The sequence below is a fragment of the Anas platyrhynchos genome, chromosome 3 (genome assembly GCF_047663525.1).
Source record: "Anas platyrhynchos isolate ZD024472 breed Pekin duck chromosome 3, IASCAAS_PekinDuck_T2T, whole genome shotgun sequence".
NCBI classification, from domain to species: domain Eukaryota; kingdom Metazoa; phylum Chordata; class Aves; order Anseriformes; family Anatidae; genus Anas; species Anas platyrhynchos.
Genome location: NC_092589.1, coordinates 117,279,210 through 117,302,655, shown reverse-complemented (window position 1 = coordinate 117,302,655; position 23,446 = coordinate 117,279,210). Strand labels below are relative to the sequence as shown.

Genomic DNA, 23,446 nt, shown 5'->3' with positions numbered 1-23,446 from the left:
AACAAGGAGCACAGCAAGAAGGAGCACTCGCCCTTGATCTTCCGACACATGACAGTGTCTGGCACTGTAATTGCAAAAAAAAAAAACTTTCTTTGGATGTTCACACGTGAAGAAAGCTTGTCCCCATGTTAACAGGTCTTTGAGCAGACACAAAGTCAACCTAAAAAGTGCCCGGTGGTTGTGTCTGCACTTACCTGTGGTAGCCTGGGACGCCACAAGGAGAGCAAGCAGCAGCAGGAGCATCACCTTCATGGCTTGGGCTGGCATTGGGGGTGTCACCCCAAGGCTGCTGAGAGCAAGAGACGCTGTGAGAGGAAGGAAAGGACCTGTTTATAAAGCTTTGGTTAATGCAATCTGCAGGGATTTAGCAATCGAATAAATAAAGTGCTTAAAGGATGTGCTCTGTAATCTCTAATTACAATTCCCGTGTGGATAGATGGCAGTACTGGCCCCCACCCCAAGAGAAATTATCTTCTTAGCACTGACATCTGGCTCCCGTGCCCTGACCCAAAGTCCCATCTCCTCCATCAGCAGCATGTACAGGCAGGGTCACTTCGAGGTCTTTGTACTCAAATCTCAGTCAGACACAGCTTTGCCTCCAGAAGTTCCAATTCTGAACAGAAGGGAGCATTTGTTCCCCCAAAAAATCCCAACACCACATGGAGACTGAATCCAGAATCAGCCCCACCGAGCTGTTCTGCCTCTCGGTGTGGCTCCAGCAGCGCATCCAGCAGGTCTGGGCACATCTCGTGCTCCTGTTTCCAAAAGGGGTCAACACATAAGAAAATCCATCACCACCCTCTGCTCTGAGCTCTGCTGGAGACCCGTGGGGGCTCCCGGGTGCTGAAATCTGGAAGAGAAAACCGTGGCCAAACCAGTGGCTGGAAGGCAGCCAGCGCAACTGGGAGGAGGCTGTGAAACCGGGGAGGGCGCTCAGCTCTGGGAGCACCTCAGCTTTGTGCAGGGCCCAGCAAAGATCAGCACTCGCAGGCCACCAAAGTGATGTTCTCTGGTTTCTTACGGTGAATATCTCCACCTGCTCTCCAGGAGAGGCCTCGTCTTCGTGCCTTTCGCCTTCCTCGCTCCCGTGGGAGCCCCTGCAGCTCCCCGGCTGCTGGATTTGGTTCATCTGGAAAAATCAGAGAAGAAAAGGGAAGGTCCCAGATCCCTCGGGAGCGGGGTTTGGCTCCTCGGCACATCCCTGAGCACACGCGGGGGCTTTGGTTCGTCGCTCACCTGCACGTGTCAAGGGGGGAGCTTACAGGGCACGGGCAGTGCTGGGGACCTGCAGAGAACCCTGGAAACAGAGCTGGGTGACAAACTTTGCTCCTTTTAATACAGCATAGTCCAGGGTGGCATTACAGTTTCCAAAAATCAACCAGAATAACCCCAAAACACCAGGAAAGGAGTGAAAGCCTCCAAACGCCCTCACCGCCCCGGCAGCCCAGGGGATCTCAGAGCTTCGGGAGCCTCCTGTTTGATTTTCCAGAGGCACCAACAAAACCCTCGGTGACATTTGGACTTAATTAAGCTGCCGTCCGTCCGATGGACGCATCCTAATTAATTTGTGGCTCCCCCTCGCACCTCCCGGCCGCCACCTAGCGCCCAGCCCCGCGGGGACAGCCGGGGGGACACTGGGGGGGGCTTTGCGCGAGGGCGCAGAGATTTGGGGACACCGGGATGCTGCAACCCCCCCATCGCCCCCAAACACCCCTCAACGCTCCGTGCTGCACCCCAAAGAGCCCGCGTGACGTCAGCAGCGTGACGTCACATCTCCGGGGAGGGAGGGGGGCATCGGGGGGAGGCGCTCCGGAGGCTCCTTCCTCTTCCTCCTCCTCCTCCTCCTCCTCCTCGCAGGATGCGCGGGGGCTTCCCGGGGCTCTCCCTGGCGCTGCTGGCTGCGGAGAGCGCTGCGAGTGAGTGGGCGCGCAGGGGGCGCGCAGGGAGCGCGCAGGGAGCGCGCAAAAGGCGCACAGGGAGCGCGCAGGGGGCGCGCAGGGGATGCGCGGGGAGGATAAAGTGGGAGTAAGGGGGGAGTAAAGGGAGGAAAAGGGGAGAAGGCGCTGCGCCCCCTCCGTTCCCCAAGCAAAAGCTTTTTGTATCCGGACACCGCTTTCTCCCCTTTTTTTAAAAAAAAAATTTTTTTTGAACTTTTTGTTTCTTTTCGAATTCGAATTCCGGCGCCTTTAACTGAGCCCGCCTTCGGCCAAGCCCCTCGGTGGCGCCGGCTGCGCTGCTGTGACAAGCGGCCCAGGGGCTGGAAGCCCGAGATAAAGGCACGGGCTGCGGATCCTGGGGGAGGCTGCGGGTGGCATCTTTAGGGTGGCATCCCCCAGAACCTTCTCCTTTTCTCCCAGGGCTCGGCACCATCATCCACTACCTGTTGCGGGGGCAACTGGGCTGCTTTTGGCTCACCGTCGCCTGCCTGGCACCCGGCTGCGTGCCTCAGCTCCTCAGCACCCTCTGGTTCAAGGCAGACGGCCGCCCACCCGGCTGCGGGCTTCTCATCCTCCACATCCTGCAGCTGGGCCTCTGGAAGCGGTGAGATCCTCACCCCATGACCCACCCAGCCTCCCTACACCTGCCAAAAAGTTTTGGTGGATGTCCCACGGTGCTGCCCTTTGCAGGTATTGGGATGTTTTACAGCTGGAGGCGAAGGCGGGCGGCAGCGGCAGTGCCGGGGAGGTGCTGCTGCAGCTCGGGGACGTCTGCGTGCTGCGGCTGCTGGAGGCCCTGCTGCAGACCCTGCCGCACCTCCTGCTGCAGGCCTACGTCATTGTGGCTGTCGAACCCACCAGCTTTGTGCCCGGTGAGCGGGGAGCTCCCCGGAGGATGCTTCGTGTTGAAAAGGGGGGATGAGTTTGGGTGGGCGACGTGTTCCCACCTGGCAGGGCGCAGAGCGGGCTCTGCGTGGAGAATTGTGCTGCAGAGGGGGTAGGAAGCCCTGATGCAAGGCAATCGGGGATAAATATGGCTTAAAAACACACTGTGGGTGAGCCTGTAGGAGTTTCTGGGCTGACCATGGCTTTTCCCAGCTGGCACGGGCACTCCTCGCAGCGTAGGGAGCATCTCTGTGGTGCCTCGGTTGGGTCTGGACCCAACACCCGTCCCTCAGCTCCAGCCGAATCGTGGTGTGGTGCTGAGCATTTAGGGCTTGGGGGCTGTGTCACAGAAAAGGGGAATTCCCACTTGTTTTGCAAAGGGAGAAGCTGGGACACGTGCGAGGTCAGTCTCCAAGTCGTGGCAGGCTCAGGTCCGACCACAGCGGGCGGAGATGGAGCCTCGGGCAGGCACCGGCACGTAGCAGAGACCAGATTTGGGATGAGCTGCTTGAAATCCTCCAGCAGATAGCATCTGTCTAGCTTGGATGGGTGCTTGATGGCTCCTTCAAGCAGAGACGTGGTCAGGTGTCCTCTGAACCCCCTCAAGACCTCCCCTGTCCCCATGCAGGTGTCAGCGCTGGGCTGTCCCTGCTGTCCCTCTCCTGGGCCTTGGTGTCCTACAGCCGCTTCTCCTGCCTGCTGAAACCCGGCCACGTCCGCCTGCCGGCCGCAGCCCTGCTCTGCCTGCTGCTCTGGAGGACGGGGATGCTGGGGACCCGCGTCCTGACCCTGGTGCTCTTCACCAGGCTCTATTCCTGCTGGGTTTTGGCTGTGGCAGGTGAGACCCACGTTCCTCAGCTTTTTCACCCCATCCCGTAGGCATCCGGGGAGCCGCTCCCAGCTCCTCCGGGGCCGTTTTGCCCCCCTCTCGGTGCCATCCCCTCACAGGCATCCACTGGCTGCTCATGGCCTTCTGGCTGGTGGCCCAGCAGACCGACATCGTGGCCCAGCCGTGCCGCTGGAGGCTGTTCAATGCCCTGGTGGGAGCCGTGTACGTCTTCTGCTACATCAACGTCCAGCCGGGGGCCTCCAGGCACAGGGTGGCTGTGTTTTACCTGGTGAGTACCCTGGGGGGGGGGGGCGTGGAAATTCTCTTTTATTTTTATTATTTTTAAGCACCGGATTTTATTTATTTATTTACTTATTAGGCTGGGGAAGAAGGGCACTTGCAATGTAGGCGCAAAATAAATCAGCAGCGTCTCGACTTAGACCTGGTGCTGGTCATTTGAAGCAACCTGAAACCCTCCGAAGGACCCGAGTGACTTTTCTCTCCCTTCTGCTCCCCAGGTAATGCTGGTGGAAAACACCCTTCTGCTGCTGCTGGCCACTGAGTTCCCGCAGGCAGAGGCGAGGCACAGCCTGGGCGTCACCGGGGCCGTCTTGTCGGGGTCTGCCCTAGGTAAAACCCCCTGAATTTAGCACCTGGATCGCGTGTTTGGAGAGCAGCTGGAGCAAACGAGCTGCTGTTTTAGTTGCATGGGGAATATTTGCTTTATGTCTTCAAGCTTAAGGTTCTGGATTTATTTGGGTATCCCCTAATCCACCTGGAGTTGCATTTCCCAGCTTTATTTCTCAGTTTGGGGTGGAGGTAAGGAGGTGGCGTAATATCAGAGCGGTGAAGTTTGGAGCAGCCTCCTCTCCTGGTGGGGAGTAAATTCATGAAGAGATGGCTCCGAGTGGCATTGTGGCCAAAATGCGGCCAGGATTCGTCCCTTGATGCTTTTCTGCTCTTTTGCAGGCGCCGCAGCTCTGGTGGTTTATTACAGCCTGCTCCACCCCAAGTCCGCAGAGATCTGGGAGGGCTTCCTGGAGAAATCCTGCCGGGCCGCGGCTGCTCGTGACGATCAGGATGCTGGAAGCAGCTCCCAAACAGGGCAAAGTTTGGGAATTTCGGGAGATGGCGAATGCTTGGAGGTGGAAGGGACCACAACGGCTCCCGAAAAGGGGAACGGCTCCTCGCTGCTGCAGGTCAGAGGGTGCTTGGAGGATGCGTGGACAACCCATCACCACTGGCTGCTGGTGAGGCTGGCCTTGAAGACGGGCGATGTGTCCCAAATCAACGCAGCTTTCGGGGATGGTGGCGTGGGAGAGGTGTACGCGGGCAGAGCCTGGCCCGGGGCAGAGCTGTGCCTCCCCACGAGGGAAATCGCTCCCGTGCGCCTCAGATCTGATCCGAGAGATGCAAAATTGGGGGTGGTGAGGAAAGGAGGAGGCAGCAAAGGCGAGGTCGGGGATGAAGCAGCGCAGGAAGATGGAGCAGGGCAGGAGCCTGCTCCTCGCCCTGCCACCTCCCTGCCCAGCAGCTCCTCTGTGGTCCTGGACGAGGTTTCCTCCGTCTACTTCACTGCCAACGCCAGAGGCATCACCTCTGCTGGTGTGATGACAGCCACGGCCACCTCCACAACCCTGCTGCAAGGGGACAACGAAGCCCGGCCTCCCCCGGGCTGCCTGGCAGGAGGAGGAGGAGGAAGAGGAGAGGATTCATCCCTCGGGATGGCGAACATCAGCCCCATCCCGGGCTCCTGCGCCTGCCGGCACCTGCAGAGCAGCTCGTCCCTCTGCAGGACAAGTGGCTGCGGGGCAGTAGAGCCCCCCGGAACCCCCATGGGGTGGCATCACCTCCAGGACACCCAGCAGGGGACTGTCCCGAGCAAACTGAGGCCGCCGTGCTTCACCTCCACCCCCAAGGCCGAGCCTAAACCCTGCTGCCAGGCAGATGTGGTCCTACACGGCGAGGAAATCGCCTCACCTCCTGGAGCATCTCCTGCTTCTGGAGAGCCTCGGCAGCTGGAATAGCTAAAACGTCTGGGTTTGGGTATTTATTCAACTTATTTATGTAAAAAAAAACCGACAGGCAGCTGGGGCATCCTGCATTTTAGGCATTTGGGGTGGTGTCGGGAAAGGTGACCTCAAGCAAATGCCTGTAGGAGCTGTGGGTCTGCCCTACGTGGAGACCTGGCTGCTGTCCCCTGGGCTGCAAGGCTGCCCAAAGCAGGAAACTTCTCAGGTTTTTCTCACTAAACCAGAAATTTAACGGGCTTTACCCCTCCTTCTGGGCAGAGCAAGCCCCAAAATCAAGGCTCAACGCTGCTCAGTTTTATTTTTCCTCTTTCTTTGTCCTCCCTGTCCCATCCCCTCCTGCCAGGGTGGAAATTTGGGATCAGGCAAGATGAGGTTGGGAAAGAAAACACATTCCCGGTTTGCCATCCTGCCCTGGTCCACAGAAGGATTTACACCATCCTCGCCGCTCTGATGAGTGATAAATGGATTTAACCCTCTGGGAATTGCCCTGAACAGCCTCAGATCTGGTTTAGCTTTAATCACAAAACACCCTAAGGGTCAGGAGGAGGTTGGGAGGGCCACATCCTACAGCAAAGGTCCCGCAGCAGTGAGCAGAGGGCAAGCAACCACCCCCCGGAGCAGCCAGCAAGGGAACGATGCTCCTTGTCCCTCGGCCACCAGAGGGAGATGCTGCCCAAGGCTTCCCGATCAGGCACCCATGGGGTTTGGGGAGAGGGGTGTGTGGGACCCTCACCACTTCCACATCCCCTATGGGAGCTGCTGGGGGTGAAACGGGGGCTCTGGGGTTCTGGGGGTGGCTCCTTCCAGCTCCCCAAACCTCCCTGGGTCTCGGGGGACTTTGGGGAGCCTCTGCTGGGGTTTCTCCCTCCACAGAAGGGCTGGAAGCTCGGCACGTCCCCATCCCCAGACCCTCCAATGCCCCGGGATAAAGGATTTCTGCTCCTTTGTGGCTGGCGAGCCCGATTTTTGCTCACTTGGCTCTTCAGGAAACCCTCAGTCGTGCCCCAGTGCCACCGCTGCCACCACGGCGGGGACGCAAGGAACGGGGCACAAGGAACGGGGTGACAGAGGGTGACAATGTGGGGAGTGACCTGCAGGAACTGCCTGTGCCTCTGGTCACTCACCTGGAAAAAAAGGAGCAGGAACGGAGCCCGTGGCCCTCCCGGAGCCACAAACAATGCCCAGGGCAGCACCGGGGCTTGGGGACGCAGCCGGCACCGTCCCCTCCACCCCAATCCCCTGCTGGGGTGGTTCTGAGCACGGTCAAAAATTAAAAAAATAATGGGTTGGAAGGTGGTGGCAGGGCATGAAGGGTGGTCGCAGCCCATCCAGCAGTGGGTTTGGGGTCTGGCCTCGTCCACCCATGGGGATTTAAAGAGGGGAAGGTCCAGGAGCTCCTGCCCTCGGCTGCTGCTTTGGGTCAAGGCACGGCGCAAACCACCCAGCTCCGAGGTGATGAAAGGCCCTGAGCCAACCCCAGGATGATTTACCCACAAAGCAAAAAAAAAAATATTCTCACTTCCAAAAATACCAAAACAGCTGAATTACAGAAAAATATTTGCCCCCGGGTGTTGTTGGTTGTTTTTTTCCAAGCCGTGACTCGGGACGGTTTTTGGTTCCCTTTTTGGTGCTTTGCCTGTTCCCGTAAAGGGCACGGGGAACCCGGGGGCTCATCAGGCCCCTAATGAGGGTTGTGACTTAATGAGACCCCCAAGGACCGTGCTTTGTGTGCAGGATTGGGGCCGGGGAACCAATTTTGTGGGATCAGGATCAGGACCGGGACTGCTCAGCTCCGTTTTGGGGGGATTTTGGGCGGCGAGGGGTCCGCGGGGATGCTGCGGGAGGAAAGAGCCGGCACTGCTGGAATAAGGGGGACCCTAAAAGCGGCCTTAAAAGAGGGGGGGGGGGGGACACCGGGACACGCGTGGGGTGGGCACGGACACGGGTGGGCGCTGGGATGGGGACGGGGGGGCGCGGGGATGGGGGGCGCAGGGAAGGGGGGCGCAGGGATGGGGGACGCAGGGATGGGGGGCGCGGACACGAGTAGGATGGTGGGATGGGGACACGGGGGGGGGTGGAGGGGACACGGAGGGGACCCGGGGGGGGCCGTGTCCAGCCCAGCAGCCGGGGGTGGGACCGGGGAGGGGTTTTGCGGGGCGGCGGCGCCTGCGCGGGGCGGCGGCGGAGCTCCGCGAAGTTGTGCGGGGCCCGGGGAAGTTTTTGGGGAGGCGGCTCCCGGTGCCCAGCCCCGGTTCCCGGGTGTGTCCCGGTCCCGGTGCCGGTGCCGGTGGCTTTCCCGGTGCCGGTGCCGGTACCGGTACCGGGCCGGCCATGGCTTTTCGGAGGCGAGCCAAGAGCCACCCGCTCTTCAGCCAGGAGTTCCTCATCCACAACCACGCCGACATCGGCTTCTGCCTGGTGCTCATCGTCTTCATCGCCCTCATGTTCGAGGTGAGAGCCCCCCGCCGCCCCCCCAAGGCTCCCCCACTCCCCACGGTCCCGTTTCCCACGCGTGTCCCCCCCCCCCGGGACACCCGCACCCATCTCCGTGTGTCCCCCCCCTCCTGCTGTGGATGGGGCACCCTGGGTGCTCCCCACCCCATTACACCCCCCCCCCCGGGGGCTGTGGGGCAGATCCCCGCTGTTTTGGGGGCACCAGACCCTCTCCATCCTCGGGGCAGCCCATTTATCCTCGGGGCACCCCATTAATTCTTGGGAACCCCATTAATCCTCGAGGCACCCCATTAATTCCTGGGGCACCCCATTAATCCTCGAGGCACCCCATTAATCCTTGGAGAACCCCATTAACTCCCAGGGCACTCCATTCACCCCCCACCAGCAGTGGGACCCCCCCCCTGTTCCCCCAAACCCTCCCAAAACAGACCCAGCCGTGTGCAGGACCCCACCGCTGCCTTTTGGGGTGCCCCGTCCCCACCCCAAATAAAACCCTTTAGCACCACTGAGGCTCACGGGTCTCCGCTGGGTGCTCGCCAACCTCGCTTCTCCTTTTGGCTCCCCAAAATCTGCCTCCCTTGCTGGGGAGGGTCCCTGCCCCGCACGGCCCCCCGAGCACCATCGGCCTCCCGTCCCGTGCCCGGAGGCTGCCTCGACCCCCGGCCTCCTGCGAGGAAACCTCGAGCCCCGGTGGATGCTTCCAGGTCTCGTTTTGGGGCTATTCCTCCACTTTGTCCCCTTTCCAGGTGCTTTTTCCAGGTGCCGTGGGACGAGCACCGCAGGCTCCTGGGCCCCCGGCCTCCCCTCGTCCTCCGCAGGGAAACTTTGGGTTGGCGAGAGCCCCACAAAGGCCGAGCAGCGCCTTGAACGCCGCCTCTCCCGCTTCTCCTTCCCTCTCCCAGCTCCCTTTTCTCTCTTTTCTTTTTTTATTTTTTTTCCTTTTTCCTCTCCTCTTTTCGGGGAGGAGACAGGGGAGGGCTGGAGGCCGCCGCGCAGCCTTCACCCTCTCCGGCCTCCCTACGTGGAGGCACCTCGGGTGGGCAGCGGCCGGAGCGGATCCCCCCTAAAACCCTGCCCAAACCCTCCCCTCCAGCCCAGTGCCACGTTTCAACTGGGAATCCGGGGACGGGAAAAGGGGTGGCCGGGGAAGAAGGGGGCCTGGCAGAGGAGGAAAGGCTCCTTCTCCAGCAAATCGCAGGAGGAGGAAATCCATTTCCTTACCCCCCCTCCCGATGGCAGCCCCCTCCTCTTTGCTTTTCTTTTATTTATTTATTTATTTTTTTCCTTTTCCTGACTTCTTTTTTGGTTTTTGTTTTTTTTTTTTTCTTCCTGCAAAGGCGTTGAATGAGCTGCTTGAGTGCGTGGCAGGGATTTATGTAAGGGACGGCTCCTAAAGCTCCGGCGGGAGGGCCGGCGCCCGTCCCAAAACCGCCCGCAAATGCCCCGAAGTTGGGAAAAAAAAAAAAAAAAAAAAAAAAAGAAAAAAAGAAGAAAAAAAAATTGCCCGGGTTGCATCTCCCACGAGGTTTTCTCTCCCCGCAGCTGCAGCTTTCGGGGTGCTGCTGCTTTTGTGGGATTTCAGGGGCCGTGACGCCCCGAGGGCTGGTTTTCCCAAAATAACCCCTCTCCGAAGGGAGCAGTGACCCCCCCGGGGGGCTCTTGTGTTATTATCATTATTATCACTTCTGTTACTATTATATTATATTTTGTTTTCCTCCTGCTTTGTCTTCCCCCGGAGGAGAAATCCTGCTCTGCTCTTCCCCGGGCCCCCCCCAGAGCCGCCCCCGCGGTGAGTTTGGGTGGCAGCTCGGCCGTGTCACCTCCCGGTGACATCCCCGGCCCTTCCTCCTCCTCGTCCTCCCCCTGGTCCCGCTGGCTTCCCACCTTCCCGACGGCGGAAACGGCCGAGTCCTGCTCACAATGGGGCCGTTTCCTGCGGAGGGGAGGGTTTGTGGGGCACGCAAACGGGATTTTTTAACCTTTTCCCAGGCAGCCCCGCGCCGGGCGGGGTGGAGGGGATGCTCCAAGGCTCGCCGAGCATCTCCCCGCCTCGAAACCCACCTCCAGCATCCTCTTTGGCTCACGACCTCTTCCCATTCCTGGCGGATCGATGGCACAAGGAGCCCAGTCCGCTTTTGGGGTGCTGCCCTGGCCGATTTGGGGACGGGGCGCTGGTTATTGGGGTGCCGTGCACCTCGCGGGGACGCGCAGGAGGGCAGTGAAAAGTTTCTGTGGCTTTTGTTGTGTTTTTTTTTTCCTCCCAAACCGTTTTAAGTTTGGAAACGCGAAACAGCTGCTCTCCGTCTTTGCATATCTTTCTTTCTTTTTTTTCTTTGTCACCCTTTTTGGCAGAAAAATGAAACTGAAGCCGGGCTCGGCTAAGCCCCCAGCTGTCCAGCTTGCATCAGGGCGCACGGTGCAGGGCCGGGCAGCATCCTCACGGGCTGAATTTGGGGGAAATGGTGCCGTTTTGGGGGATTTCTCTATCAGATGCTGCGATCTGTGCATGATGGGGAAACCGAGGCACGGTTTTAGGGCTCCTTCCCACCCAGAACCATCTGCTGTGGGCAGGTGGGGACAGGGCTCGGTGTGTGCTGAGGGCATTTGGGGTTCAATATTGGACCTGGAAGGGTTTGAAGGTTCTTGGAATAGGGTCACAGGCCGGGATTTCGTGCAGAAGTGACTTGTCCCCAGCCTCCCCGGCTGTGCTGGTGACCCCGGGCAGCGGAGGGGCTGTGAAGGCGGCTGTTTACCTTCCAGGGCTCTGGTCCAAAGTTTGGTCTCCGGTGTACATACGGGGACCGGGTTGAGCCATCCCAGCTTGGGGGCTGATGTGGTTTTCCTTCAGCAAATGCTCCGGCCGGCAGAGGGGAAGAAAACAAATCAAAATCTCCCGATGGTGTTTTATCTGTAATTAGAAGTTGTTTTTCAAGCCCGGGAAATATTTTCCCAGCTTGGGCTGCAGCAGCTCCCCCGGCCTCCCCCACCGGAGCTTTGGAGCCGCTTCCTTCCTCGGGAGGAGCTGGAACCCGAACGGGAGCGTGGCTGGGACCCCACAAATCCCACCAGGGTGAGGTTTTGGGGTGCAGGCAGCGGGGACAGGTTTTGGAGAGCGACTTGGTGCTTCCCTGGGAAAGGATGCTCATGGTTGATTGAGCCCAAAGGGCGCTGGCATCCCGAGGGACCTGGACAGGCAGGAGAGGGGCCATGGCCACCAGGACATGGGGCCATGGGGCTGGGCACCCTACAGGGGCACCCAGGGGTGTCCCCAAGTCCCAGCTGTGCTGTGATCCTGGGATTTTGGGGAAGGTGCTTGGATGCGTGCGCTCAGGGTCCTTTATTACAAGCAGCTTGCGTGCTTGTACACGTGAAGTTGGGATTTTGGTTGGACTCTTGTCTCATGGGGGGAAAAAAACATCAAAAAAGGGCCGGGGAAGCTTCGGTGCTTTGTATCAGAGACCAAACCCAGGTGATGTGCAGCTTTGATGCGTGGCTGCATCACCCCGTGAGGAGCAGCCCAGGCCACTCTGAGCATCCCACCTTCCCAAATCCACCTGATTTAAGCACATCCCTCGTGCCAGGCAGGGTGAGGAGCGTCTTCCTCACCCCTTTGGGTTGCACAGGGGTGCCTGGAGCAAGCAAGGAGCACAGAGCATTTCCCGTATGGTCCCCACGTGGCTTGGGCAGACGAATCCCGCTCCCACCTTTGAAAAATTCCCTCACCGGGCTCTGGTTTCAGAACGAGCACCGCTGCAGGTCTTGTGCCTCTGAATAATGCTCGCCCTGCTCTTCCCGTTACCAACTTCTCCTTTCTCTGGCCGAGAGCTTGATGTGAGCTGAAAAGCACCGCCAGCTGCTTCCCGAGCTGAGAAATCCTCCGCTCTGCCTTGCAGGGGAGCTGGAGGTGCCCTTTCTGGAGGTGCCCTTCATGTTGAAGTGGTGGGGAGGATGCTCTGAGCCCTCAAAAAGCCCCGGGACTGCCTTCAAATACTGCAAGTGATGCTCCCGTGATGCCCACCAGCACCCAAGGGGCTGGTTACGGCCCCTCTGGCTGGTTAGGAGGCTTCATCCCGGGGGTGCCACCTCTGGGTGGCAGCCAGACAGAGGCAAAAACCCCAAAAACACATTCCTGCAGCATCGTGGCCAGCACTGAGCTGGCATTTACCTCGTGCCCTGCACCAGCTCACTGTGGGGTTTGGCTGCACGGTCCCGGCCGTGCCGTACAGCTCCGGGTGAAGGAACTTCTCTTTCCTCTCCAGCAAGGCTCGCAGGAGCCAGGAGCGTCTCCGTAAGCCAGCCACGCGATGCATTTTTTCCATTACCACCCCAAATCCTGCCCGTGGTCTCCTTCTCCTCGGGCACTTTGCGTCTTGTTTCTCCGCGAGCGTTTCGGTGCCGGGCTCCAGCCGAGCTCCAGCCCCTTGCTCAATGCTCCTGGGGGTGGGACGGGAGCACTTGGCAAAGCCCCCGGGTTGTTTTTTCAACCCCCCCACCTCCTTCCAGCCGCGTCCTGCGAGACGTGAAGCAATCTTTCCAGCTGGGTTTTTAACAGCCTGCAGCTCTCGAGATGTCTGGGGGAAGCGCAGCAGCGGGATGGGATGCTCGGCTCTGCCCAAGGGTTTTATTTCGTTTGATTTCATCTGGGGGTTGAGAGAGGGACAGAGACATGCAGAGCTCGGTGAGGCCACGGCAAGGGTCACACCTGGATGGGTGCTGCCGGAGGGATGCAATAGGAATCCTCAATCCTCAGTAGGAAGCAGGATCTCCCCCGTCAGGCTTTGCTGGCTTCTCCAGCTCTCTCCCTCTTTTATCCACCCTTTTCTCCTTCCCAAATCCCCGCTCCCATCACCTGCTGCCTGCACATCTCCCTTCTGTCCCGCTCGCATCCCCTTTCCCAGCATGGTAGGAAAAGGGAACAAAGGCTGGCAGAGGAATTAATTAATGAATTTATCAATGAGTTTGCTTTCTCCCCCCCAACTCCTGTGTGTTTTTGACAGGTCACAGCCAAGACAGCCTTCCTGTTTATCTTACCTCAGTACAACGTCAGCGTGCCCACGGCAGGTAAGAGGTGCTGCTGTCCCCATGCGATTGCCCCAAATCCCCAAAATGGGGAAGCCCCAAATCAGCTTCCACTGATGTAGGCTGCTTGGGTCTCGCGTGGTGGTACAGAAAACTTGAAAAATCAGAAATAGGGGGAAGCAGGGCTCGGTCCCTGCTTGTATTTTGGCTGCTGCCTCCCAGCCTGGCAGTGATTTAGGCACCGGCATGGGCCAAAGGCTCGGGGCACAGAAAGCCGCCCCTAAGGAGAAGCTGAGAAATCATCCAGCTGATGATCAGGGTGGTTGGGATTAATGAAAATAAGGAGAGGGGAGATGGTAGGTCTGCCGTGCACGTCCCTGGATGTCAGGGTTGAGGAACTCGGCCTGCTTCCAGATTAAATTGTGGTCTGCGCTCCCCCAGAGCCCAGTCCAGACGGTTTCCGCTGCCTGTGTGCTGGGTGATTTATCCCTTCCTGCTGCCAGGAATCCCAGGGGCTCCGTAATCACCTTGCTTGGGGTGTGTGACAATCAGAGAAGAAGCTGTCCCCCCTCTAGCAACGATTTAACCCAGGCTGGAGCCCTTTTTCCCAGCCCTGTGGCCCCTGGCACAGTCCTCACCTCTCTCTGCCTCCAAAACAGACGGCCCCAGCCAAGCTGTGTCGGGAATAACCCCACCCCAGAAGACTTAAGCCCTAGGAAATGTAGGAAATGGGTCGGGTTGGGAGATTTGACCTCAGGTTTGGTCTCTCTGTAGACGGGGAGCTGGTCCAGTATCACTACGGGCTGAAGGACCTGGTCACCATCCTCTTCTACATCTTCATCGCCATCATCCTGCACGCGGTGGTGCAGGAGTATGCCCTGGACGTGAGTGTGTTTGGTGTCTTGGGTTGATGAAATATCTCAAATACCGTGGTGGGGACGTGGTCCTGCTGCAGTTAAACACAGCTCTGGTGTGATCCATGGGCTGGGGTGGCCACGTGTGAGCCTTCATCTCTGGGGGCTGCTTGGGATGAGGAGGAAGAGGAGGAAGGAGGGTTGTTGGCCCGGCGGCTCACGTTTTCTTGTTCCTTTTCTCTCCCTCGGGCCCATCCCAGAAAATCAACAGGCGTCTCCATCTCTCCAAGGTCAAACACAGCAAGTTCAATGAGTCGGGGCAGCTCGTCGCCTTCCACCTCACCTCCTTGATTTGGTGCTTGTACGTCGTTGTGACGGTGAGGGCGCGGTGCCGGCTGCACTTGGGGTTCCCCGGGTGGAATTTTGGGTGTCTGGAGCACAAAACTCCCATGGGAGCAAAGAATTCACAATCAGCCCTTGGGCTGAGATGGGCACATTTTAGCAAAAGCTTAACCCAGGACCTCTGTGAGAAATAGGGGAAGGAATGGGCTTGACCTGGGGTTTGGTGCCTGTGATGCTGCTCATGGATCTGCTCACCCCACTGATGCCAGCAAGGCTGGAGAAGCAGCATAACAACGAAGCCTTGTGCTGCTGAGAGCTCTTTTCCACGCCTGCAGATGTTAAAAAAAAAACCCAAACACTTGGTTTTGGTCCTAAGCAACGTGATGGGGGAGTGGGAACGTGGACAGGACCAGGGTTTGAAGGGGACTGCAGAACGGTAGCAGGGACAGAGGGTCCCCATGGGGCGTGGGGAGCAGAAGAAGAAAATCCTGGAAAAAAAATGTGCTGATTTTGCCCTGTGAAAGGCTGGGTGGGATGAGTTAGTTTGGCTGCAGCTTGTGGGTCCTTCTGTGCTCGCTGACCTTGGAAGGGATTTGGGGTAAACGGGCAGATGTCCGTGATCCCTCTCTTGGTGAGGTGGCAGTGGTGGCGGACGCAGAGAAAAAGGGAAACCATGCAGTGCCTCGGGTTGTTTTGGGGATGTTTCAGCCCAAAACAGACGGGGAAAAAAACTTGGAGTGGAATCGTTTCGTATTTTTTTGGAGAAAGGGAGGGAAAAACAACAGACGGCATGGGGAAGACGGGATGGATTTGGCAGCGTGAAGCAGTGAGGATGCTCTGCTACCGGTTGGGGTCCAGCTGTGGTCCATGGCTTGGGGATGCTCGGGGAGAGGTCCTCTCCTGCTGCTCAGGGGTCCTGCCAGCCCTCCTTGGAGGACCTCGGCCACCTCCAGACTGACCTTTTTGGGGACTGCAGGCCGTGTTCCTATCCTAGGCTGCATGGAACGGGACATCCTAGCAAAGCCCAGCGCAGCAGCCCTGTGGCAGGAGCTGTGCTTGTGTGGAACAAGAGGGGAGCCCCTGGAATCCACCCTGCAAAGACAGGGGAAGGCGTGTGGGTGGAGAATTAAACTGTACAATGCATCTTGAATTATTTCTGTGGGTGTGTGAGTCCTTCCCCAGCTCTCCTGCAGCCCCTCAGGCCCGGGCAGGCCGCTGGGAGGTCTCCCCGGAGCCTTCTCCTCCCCAGGCCCAACACCCCCAGCTCCCTCAGATGGCTCCAGAGCAGAGGGGCTCCAGCCTCTGCTCCTCCTCGGGGCCTCCTCTGGGCCACCCCCAGTTCCTATTTTCACTCCAGCACTAACCCACCCCACTGTACCCACGCGCTGCCTTGATTTCCCTCGCTGAAGGCTCGCCTCTCTTCTCTTTTTCAGGAAGGATACATATCGAACCCCCGGAGTTTGTGGGAAAACTACCCGCATGTTTATCTTCCGTAAGTGCTCACAAGGGCATTTTGTTCTCGGGCTGACCGCTTCCTTCCTCTCTACGGTTTTCCCTGTGGCTGGGAGCGGGGTGCTGACGGCGCAGCGCCCTCCGCACGCATCCCGGCAGTGGCCATCTCCTTTGTGCTTGTGGGGAGGGTGTTCCCGGAGGGCTGCCTTCGTGAAGAAGGTCCTCACAGCTTGGTTATTCACCCTGGATGCTGCAGCACCTCGGGCAGGTTGCTTTGCTCTTTGTTTTTTTTTGTGTGGTAGAAACAAAGTGGGGGGATAATTCTCCCTTCTGGGTTTTTTTTGCAAGAGTGTGGTTTGCTGAGAGCGTGGGCACAAAGCCCTGGAGAGAGCCCAGACTCGGCCAAATGGATGATTTCAGCCCAGAAATGATGCCTGTGAAAGGGGCATCGCCTGGTGTGGGGTGGCCGGGGATCCCCCCGTGCCCCTACAGCTCCACCCCGTGCCTTTCAGGTTCCAGGTGAAGTTTTTCTACCTGTGCCAGCTGGCCTACTGGCTGCACGCGCTGCCGGAGCTCTACTTCCAAAAAGTCCGCAAGGTGAGAGCCGCATCGGGACCCGAGGCTCTTCGCCCTCTGGTTTTAGGGCAAGTGGGATCCGGGAGAGGTGGGGACGGAGCGGGGCAAGGGGATTCATTCTGCTTTCTGCCCCTGCCAGGAGGACATCCCCCGCCAGCTGCAGTGCATCGCGCTCTACCTGGCACACATCGCCGGCGCGTACCTCCTCAAGTGAGTCCCTGCCCCGGGCTCGGGGCTGTGCAGGATTGGGATTTTTTTGCCCCAAAAGCTTCAGCCGGGGTTGGGGGTCAAAGGGAGGAAAGGCGGCTGGGCTGAAGTTGAGCTTCTGGCTGCGGGATGGTAGATGAGGGGCTTTTATGGTGGTAAAGCTGCCGGTTTGGGCTGCTTCATCTTCTCGTTGCTGTGATGTTTTTGGGACAGGGATTTGGGGGAGATGGACAGCTTTGGGCTGGTGTTTGCTGCAGCTACGGACTGACAGATGTGAAGGACCAAAGCCAACCAGCCCAGTGATACTCATTTCTTTTCCCCCTCCTAGCTTAAGCCGCCTGGGGCTGATCCTCTTGCTGCTGCAGTATTTAGCCGAATTCTTCTTCCACATGGCCCGTCTGGTCTACTTCACGGACGAGAACAACGAGAAGCTGTAAGCGGGCGAGTCGGGAGGAGGAAGGGGCTGTTGAGCTGGCCGTGCTGGGCTTGGAGGTGGGATGTGCAAGGAAGAGAAGTCTACGAAATGCTTCTCCAGCGTGTCCTGTCCTTGTGCTGCCGTCGAGGGGCCGTGCTGATGGAGTGACCTGCTGGGAAGGTGGCCGCGGGGCACGGAGGCTGCTCCTGCCGACACTTCTGCTTGCCTCTCCCTCCAGGTTTAACGTCTGGGCTGTTGTCTTCGTGGTCACCAGGCTCTTCACCCTCACCCTGTACATCTTGGTCATCGGCTTCGGGCTGCCGCGGGTGGAGAACCAGGCCCTCGAGCCGGAGAAGGGGAATCTCTTCAGCTTCCTCTTCAACAACATCCTCTTCAGGTAGGGATGTCCCCCGCCTGCTCCCTCTTTGCATCGTTTCGCGTGGCTGCTGGCACGTGAAAACCTCCCCCGTTGTGTTCCTTGGTTGTTCTCCCGGCGTGGGCGAGAAAAGCTGAGTTTGGAAAGCCCAGAGGGGATCTGAAACCCACTCAGGGGAAAGCCCTGGTGAGCGGGGAAGGTGTGCAGGCAGCCAGCAGGGGTGAAGGCTCCTGAGCCACGGCAGCAATTAAATTAAGTTGTTAATTGAGGGAAATAACCAGTTGTAAAGGATGAGCGGAAGCAGGCACCGTAGGGAAGGACTCGCAGGTTCTCCCTTCTGCACCCCTAACTGCTCATGGGGATGTGGTCAACGGAAAGGAGTTTTTCCATCTGCTTGGCTGTGTTTTGGTGCCTGTTGACGCGGGGAGCAGAGGAGGGGATGGGTTCCCTCTGCCTTCCCGTCTGCCCACCGGGGCTGGGAGCCCTTCTCACCATGCAGCTTCACTTCCAAAATCGCTAGGACTGGTGCCTGACATCCATCCAGTTGTTCCCAAGCTTTTTCAAGCCATGGGTTACACCTGAGGATTCGGGGACTCCCCAGGCTCCCTTCCAACCTTGTGGAGAGCAGCTGGGGTTGGTTTCCCCTGGCAAAGATGGGTTGGACGATGCTGGTCGAGGTGACCACCCGCTCCTTGGAGGACTTTGGCCAACGCTGCGGGTCGGAGGCTGGGTTTGTTGCGGCCCTGCTCCTTTTTTTTTTTTTCTCAGCCTGCCTCTTCTCCGCCCTTGCCAGAATGAGTGTGCTGCTGTTGGTGTGCCTCTTCCAGGCCTCAGTGATGTGGCGCTTCATCCACTTCCAGCTGCGGCGCTGGCGGGAGTACTGGCACGAGCAGAGCAGTCGGAAGCGAGCCGCCGCCGCCACCGCCGGCGCCAAGCAGCAAGCCAAGCCTCTCAAGAGGGACTCGGGTGAGCATCGACGGGCCCCCGGGGGTGGCACCGTGTGGAGCTGTGTCCTTGGTACCTGCCTCTCTTGCTGAGCATGGGGCAATGTCCCAGGGCGATGTGCCTGGGGCAGCCCCGAGAGGGTTTGAGGTTTGGGGCCGTGTGGGATGAGGCAGGGTGACGTTTTCTCTCTTTCCATCCCCAGGTTACCACGAAAACGGAGTGGTGAAGGCGGAGAACGGCACCTCGCCGCGAACCAAGAAGCTGAAGTCGCCGTAAGGAGCGAGGGGAGCTCCTGGGGAGGAGGGCGAGACACCAGGACTAAGGGACCAGCCCGGCCTCCCGGGCCTCACGAGCGGCTGGCACACACAGGTCATCCTCCCAAGGTGTCTCTTGCTCCCCTCCCTGCCTTTCTTGCTCTCTCAAACCGTTTGCAATAAAACCAAAAAGGTCCCCTTCCCCTGCTCCCTCCCCCTCGTAGGAGCCTTTTCCGAGCCTCCTGGTTTTGCCTTCCTCTTTTCCACCGTAAATAAGCGTGCAATTTTGGTTTTCTACTTTAGTATTTGGTTATTTTGTTGTTCGATTCATTTTTTTGTTGTTGTTACAAACGCATTGTAGGTGGTTCCGAACATTATTATTATGTTTTTGTTTCTACAGCATGCTTCTCCCCTCCCTCTGTGCTGCTTCCCCGAGCCCCCGGGTCAGGGCCGTGGCAGTTTGAAGGCTCCGCGTGTCTCTTTTGGGATCAGGCTCCTGGGGAAAAGCGCTGGGGCTCTGTGACCCCGAGGCTCAGGGTGATCTCAGCTGAGGGTTGCCTCTCCTGGGGCACACCTGGCCAGCACTTGGCACGTGCTGCGGGATGTCGATGCTGCAAATAGGAACCAGGGGCTGAGGGAGGAACCTCAGCCATGTCCTGTCTCACGATGGACTTGTGGTTGAGGAGGGTTCCTCCAGCTCCTGGTTTTGAGCTAATTTTGGAGATGTGGGCAGCAGGGAAGGGAGAGAAGATCCCTCTTCCTATAGGACCCGCGTCCTAGTCTTTGCTTGCCTCAGTTCTTCTGGTACAGCCAGGTCCCTTTTATCCTCTTGACCGCCCCGTAGTTGTTTGGACCTCCCAGCAGTGAGAGCTGGGCTCGGGGCGCCGCAGCTCGTCGTGCCTTGTCGTGGGGCAGTGATATCCTCAGGTCCAGGTGAAACCTGGAGCCCTGCCCCGCTCTGAGCTCCTGTCAGCCTCGTTTGCCTCCTGGACCTGGTGTTCTCATGGCTCGTAACCACGTCCAGCTGAGCAAACTGGCTGCTGCAAGGGGGTTTTGCGTTTATGGGACTGTGCCCCTCGTGCTATCGCCGTAGCCTTCCTCGTCCCTTTCGTACCGGTCCGGCCGTGCCACCTGCAGCCACCAGCTTCTCTTTGTTTCTGAAGGATACACGGCCTGTATCCACCCAAGGTGCTATCAAATGCAGGGTTTCTTCCAAAAAATACCTACCCCCTTCGTCCCTTTCTGAGCTGTGAATGAGGTGACGTGGAAGGGGATGGAAGGGCGGCTGCAAGGAGCAGCTCGTGCAGTAGGAAAGGCCTGACCTGTGGGCAGATGGAGTTGTCTCAAACCTACCTCAGAGGCCAGCTGTGGCTGCAGACCACTCTTCCCTCTTGCTCCTGCCCGCTGCCACCCGTACGTCTTGGCAGGAGAAGCCCAAATCCCACCGGCTCGGTCCCCTGCTGCCTCTTTGCCGGTGGGCAGCATCTTCTGCCCGGGGTTTCACGGGGCACCGGGCTTCTCTGGGTGCCATGCACCAGCCTGGATTGGGCAGGTGGGCGCTGAAGGGGCACCTCTCACCCCGTAGCTCTCCTCCGGGGATGCTTCTGTAGCCGGGCTTTGCTGTTGGTGCCTTTTGTGCAGCAAAGCCGGCTGTAGGCTTCGCTCTGCGTCGCTACGGCAGGAGCAGGCGAGCGGTGCGCGGGGTCGGGGAGAGGCTGGGAAGCCTTTGGTGTGCAAGTCGGGATCGAAGCCCACCTTCCTCGTGGGCAGGGGGGATGCGTGGTCTCGTGGCGTGTCCCTCGCTCAGCCCTGCAGGTGGCTGAGCTGAATCCGAGCGTGATTCGAGCTTGGGCTCTCGTGCAGTGAGGCTGGCACAGTTGTCTTTCATACCTTTTTTATTCCATCCCTGTTTTGGGGAATGGGAGACAGTTGGTTCTCTGCCACACTTCGAGTTGTGTTTTTTCTCCCCCTCTTTTTGTAGGTGTCTTTTTTCCTTTCCTCCTCCTCTCCGTGTTGAGCCTCAGCTAATGCTGGGCACCAGAGGGAGAAAATACGTAGGGACATGAGTATAGTCGGTCAAATTCCGCTTGTTCCTCCGTCTCTGTGACTTCTGGGTGTCAAACAAGATACCAGCAGGATTCTAGGGGAAGGATTCCCTCCCCCTTTTTCAGGAGAACTGAGGAAGGAGACTTTGGAGCAGAGCCCTTGATGGCACCTTGCAGTTGCTCCTCGTAGTCCTTGCTGGGCAGATAATTCACCATTTGGCTCAAACAGAGGCAGTGCAACGTGATGAGAGGGCAGGGAAAGAGCTTCATGTGAGAAAATATGGGGGAAAAGGTCTGGTGCGAGACGCTTTTCCTTTCCACTGCCTCCTCCTTCCCCAGCCACCCGCTGACACGTGCCCTCCAGGAGCACCCGGTGGCCAGCGTCTCCGGAGCCAGTGCTGGGGCACTGGCTGTTAACAACTGACACAAACAATCCCCCAAAAAACTGGCTGCTGAATGATTCCTCCTCCTGCCTGCTTCGCTTCAGGCAGCTTTCCCACTTGCACAACCCTGCGTCTCCACAAAGTCACTACTTGTGTGTTGTATCCCAAGTGCCTTACGTTGCCAGGTAGCCTCCTGCGCTAGATCCGTGTGCTGTGTACCCGAAAGCCTTCCCTCTCTACGACTTCTGTACAGCATAAGCCACATCCGTGTATTTTTGTTTGTTTGTTGGTTTTTTATGTTGTCTTTTTTTTCATAGAGCTACCAGTACAAGGGACAGTTTGGTTTGGAAACATTTCCATGTTGCTTATTTCGGGTTGGGTTGGTTTTTTAAACCTAGAGCTGATGTTTGTTGTTGGTTGTTTGTTGTTGTTGTTTTTTTCCCTCCCATCTTTAGTCTCTTCTGAAATCTCTTGTTGTGCCTGAGCGTGGCATGACCTCGTTGTTTTTCTGTGCTGAGCCTTTGCTGCGAGGCAGCACTCACCCTCGTCCCAGAGGTTTCCAGTCTGTCTGCTTCTGTCTCCGTCTTGTAGTGCAAACACCATCCCCGGGCTGCGAGCCTGCAGCAGCTCCTCTGTGTCCACGGCATTTCTCAGCAGACCAAGCCTTCTTCTCAGCCCAAAAAGCTATTTCTTCCCCCAGATGGGGAATTTCCATTGCAAGCCCTTAGCAGTCCTCGACTGCTTTGTGTAGAGATGCTGAGAGCCCCCTTTCACTGAGCGGATGCTCTTCTTGCGCCCCATCCAGTCCAGCCCCGTGTCTTCTGCAATAAAAAAGAAAACCCAACAAACCCAACCCCAAACAGGAGCTCTTGTCTGCCGCAGCGTGGAAACTGGTAGAGACTACCCAAAACTTGCAAGTTCCTACTCCTGGTGTAACGCTTTTGCTTGCTCTGCACCCTTCCTGCGGGCATCAGACTGCTTTTGTAGTCTGTGTCCATTACAGACCTAAGGTCGGGGACTGAGTACTCTGTGATTTTTGGTGTGATTTTTGGTTTTCCTGCCCTAGCCTAGGAAAGCTTTTGAAAAAACCCGACAGTAGTTCTCTCTTCTTGTCTTAGATAGCTGGGGTAATGGGCTTGGGAAGAGAAGGGGGTTGAGGAAGAACAGATGTAGCATTTCACTTACAATGTCTGAGTGACTCTTACATTATGGGGCATTACGGTTATGTTGTTTTTGTTTAGGATTCTTTCTTCTTACTCATTTTGGGGTTAGTGGTAAAGAAAACAAGTTCCAGTTTCCCCGTAGGTCCCCTTGCCCTTAACTCACTGTTTGAAGATGTATTTTTGGTAGGCTTCCCTGCTGGAGGGGAGAAGGACTGCTCTAGGATGCCTTCCCCTGACCCCAAGTTACTCGGAAGCCTGTAGGTACCCCGGCTCTGTTGCAGTCCGTGGGGATTTATGGCAGCACCTGCCTCTTGCCTCGGATGAACTCTTGGTAGATGGACCCCGACGTGCATCAACAGGAGGTGGAGATTCTGGGCTGTGATTTACAGCCTTCCTGTAAGCTTTAGGAGCGTGCTGTAGACAGTTTGGCAGGCTCGACACTCAAACTGTGAAGTATGTTACTTAGCCTCGGGGCCCGGGGCAGTGGTTGCTGGCAGTGGGTTGTTGTAAACGCCAGGCGGAGGCACAAAGCTTTTCCTTGGACACATTGGGCTCCACGGACCAAACTTCAGCAAAGGAACCCAAGGAAAAATTCTGTTCTTCCATATTTAGTGCAAAAAGTTCCTGATTTTGGAGGGGGCTGGGGGGGGGGGGAAGTGACCGCCTCCGATATTTTATCTCATTTGTTTCATCCTTCCTGTCACTTCAAATTTTTTTGTACGTTTTGTTTGTTTGTTTGTTGACGTTTGTTGTTAAATGACTTTTGTGATAAACTCAACAAAAGTATTTTCTGAAATAAATAAATAAAAGGCATAGATTCCTCCACTGCTGCTGTTCACCGATGCTTTATCGCGGTGCTGAGTTGTACGGTTTCACAGAGCAGGCTGGGGTGGGTTGTACTTCTCCTCCTCCTGCCGTGCTAGACGAGTCTGTTCCCTTTGCTGTGGCATCCATTGCCCTCAGATTCCCCACAGCTGCGGCTCCCATTCCTGAATTTTCCGTGTCATAGGCAGCTGCTTCTGAGTTAGTTATCTGTGGCTGCCTCGCTCGCTGGGAGTAGAGGATAAGAGCATTTGGGGGATATGATTTATTTGATGTGGCTTTGGTGCATGCTTTCTGGTGAGCTAAATTGTATACTTTCCGCAGCTGGCCCTGGGCATGATACACGATTTGGTTGAGTATTAGGTTACCGTTTCATAGCATGTAGAGGAAACAAATTCTGACTTTCTTTTCTACGGCCCACAGCTCCAGTAATTTCATCTATAAGTTTTTGGCCT

The 23,446-nt window shown here is 57.6% G+C and overlaps 2 protein-coding genes and 1 long non-coding RNA gene across 5 annotated transcripts; 2 read left to right on the top strand and 1 right to left on the bottom strand.

Annotated features, from left to right (window-relative positions):
* Positions 1–29: 29 nt before the first annotated feature.
* On the bottom strand, positions 30–10,377 carry LOC110351731 (uncharacterized). Of its 2 annotated transcripts, none has more exons than XR_011808611.1 (4): positions 10,200–10,377; positions 1,022–1,129; positions 195–286; positions 30–64 (listed from the first exon to the last, which is right to left on the bottom strand). It is a non-coding gene; the product is annotated as an uncharacterized lncRNA (long non-coding RNA). The 2 variants fall into 2 exon arrangements; XR_011808610.1 differs by lacking the exon at positions 10,200–10,377 and adding an exon at positions 1,237–2,364.
* Positions 1,803–5,678, top strand: XKR5 (XK related 5). The gene is made up of 7 exons (XM_038176105.2): positions 1,803–1,916; positions 2,358–2,541; positions 2,628–2,809; positions 3,451–3,660; positions 3,771–3,940; positions 4,170–4,281; positions 4,621–5,678. The coding sequence occupies exons 1-7, from the start codon at positions 1,859–1,861 to the stop codon at positions 5,676–5,678; spliced, it is 1,974 nt and encodes a 657-aa protein (XP_038032033.2). The 5' UTR covers positions 1,803–1,858.
* Positions 7,766–22,994, top strand: TRAM2 (translocation associated membrane protein 2). Of its 2 annotated transcripts, none has more exons than XM_038176107.2 (11): positions 7,766–8,135; positions 13,136–13,199; positions 13,932–14,041; positions 14,272–14,388; positions 15,787–15,845; positions 16,318–16,402; positions 16,521–16,591; positions 16,917–17,021; positions 17,242–17,400; positions 18,148–18,345; positions 18,527–22,994. In XM_038176107.2, exons 1-11 carry the CDS (start codon positions 8,016–8,018, stop codon positions 18,759–18,761), a joined length of 1,323 nt encoding a protein of 440 aa, XP_038032035.2. In that variant the 5' UTR covers positions 7,766–8,015; the 3' UTR covers positions 18,762–22,994. The 2 variants fall into 2 exon arrangements, with proteins under 2 accessions (XP_038032035.2, XP_038032036.1); XM_038176108.2 differs by having other exon boundaries at positions 7,773–8,135; positions 18,173–18,345.
* The last annotated feature ends 452 nt before the right edge of the window (positions 22,995–23,446 follow it).

What these genes read in the sequence shown, in the direction of transcription:
- XKR5 (XM_038176105.2), top strand. Translation starts at nt 1,859, where the DNA reads ATGCGCGGGGGCTTCCCGGGGCTCTCCCTGGCGCTGCTGGCTGCGGAG. An exon ending in GGCTGCGGAGAGCGCTGCGA is followed by an intron (nt 1,917 to 2,357) that starts GTGAGTGGGCGC and finishes CTTTTCTCCCAG; the next exon opens with GGCTCGGCACCATCATCCAC. An exon ending in CTGGGTTTTGGCTGTGGCAG is followed by an intron (nt 3,661 to 3,770) that starts GTGAGACCCACG and finishes ATCCCCTCACAG; the next exon opens with GCATCCACTGGCTGCTCATG.
- TRAM2 (XM_038176107.2), top strand. Translation starts at nt 8,016, where the DNA reads ATGGCTTTTCGGAGGCGAGCCAAGAGCCACCCGCTCTTCAGCCAGGAG. An exon ending in TCATCGCCCTCATGTTCGAG is followed by an intron (nt 8,136 to 13,135) that starts GTGAGAGCCCCC and finishes TGTTTTTGACAG; the next exon opens with GTCACAGCCAAGACAGCCTT. An exon ending in GCCTCTCAAGAGGGACTCGG is followed by an intron (nt 18,346 to 18,526) that starts GTGAGCATCGAC and finishes TTCCATCCCCAG; the next exon opens with GTTACCACGAAAACGGAGTG.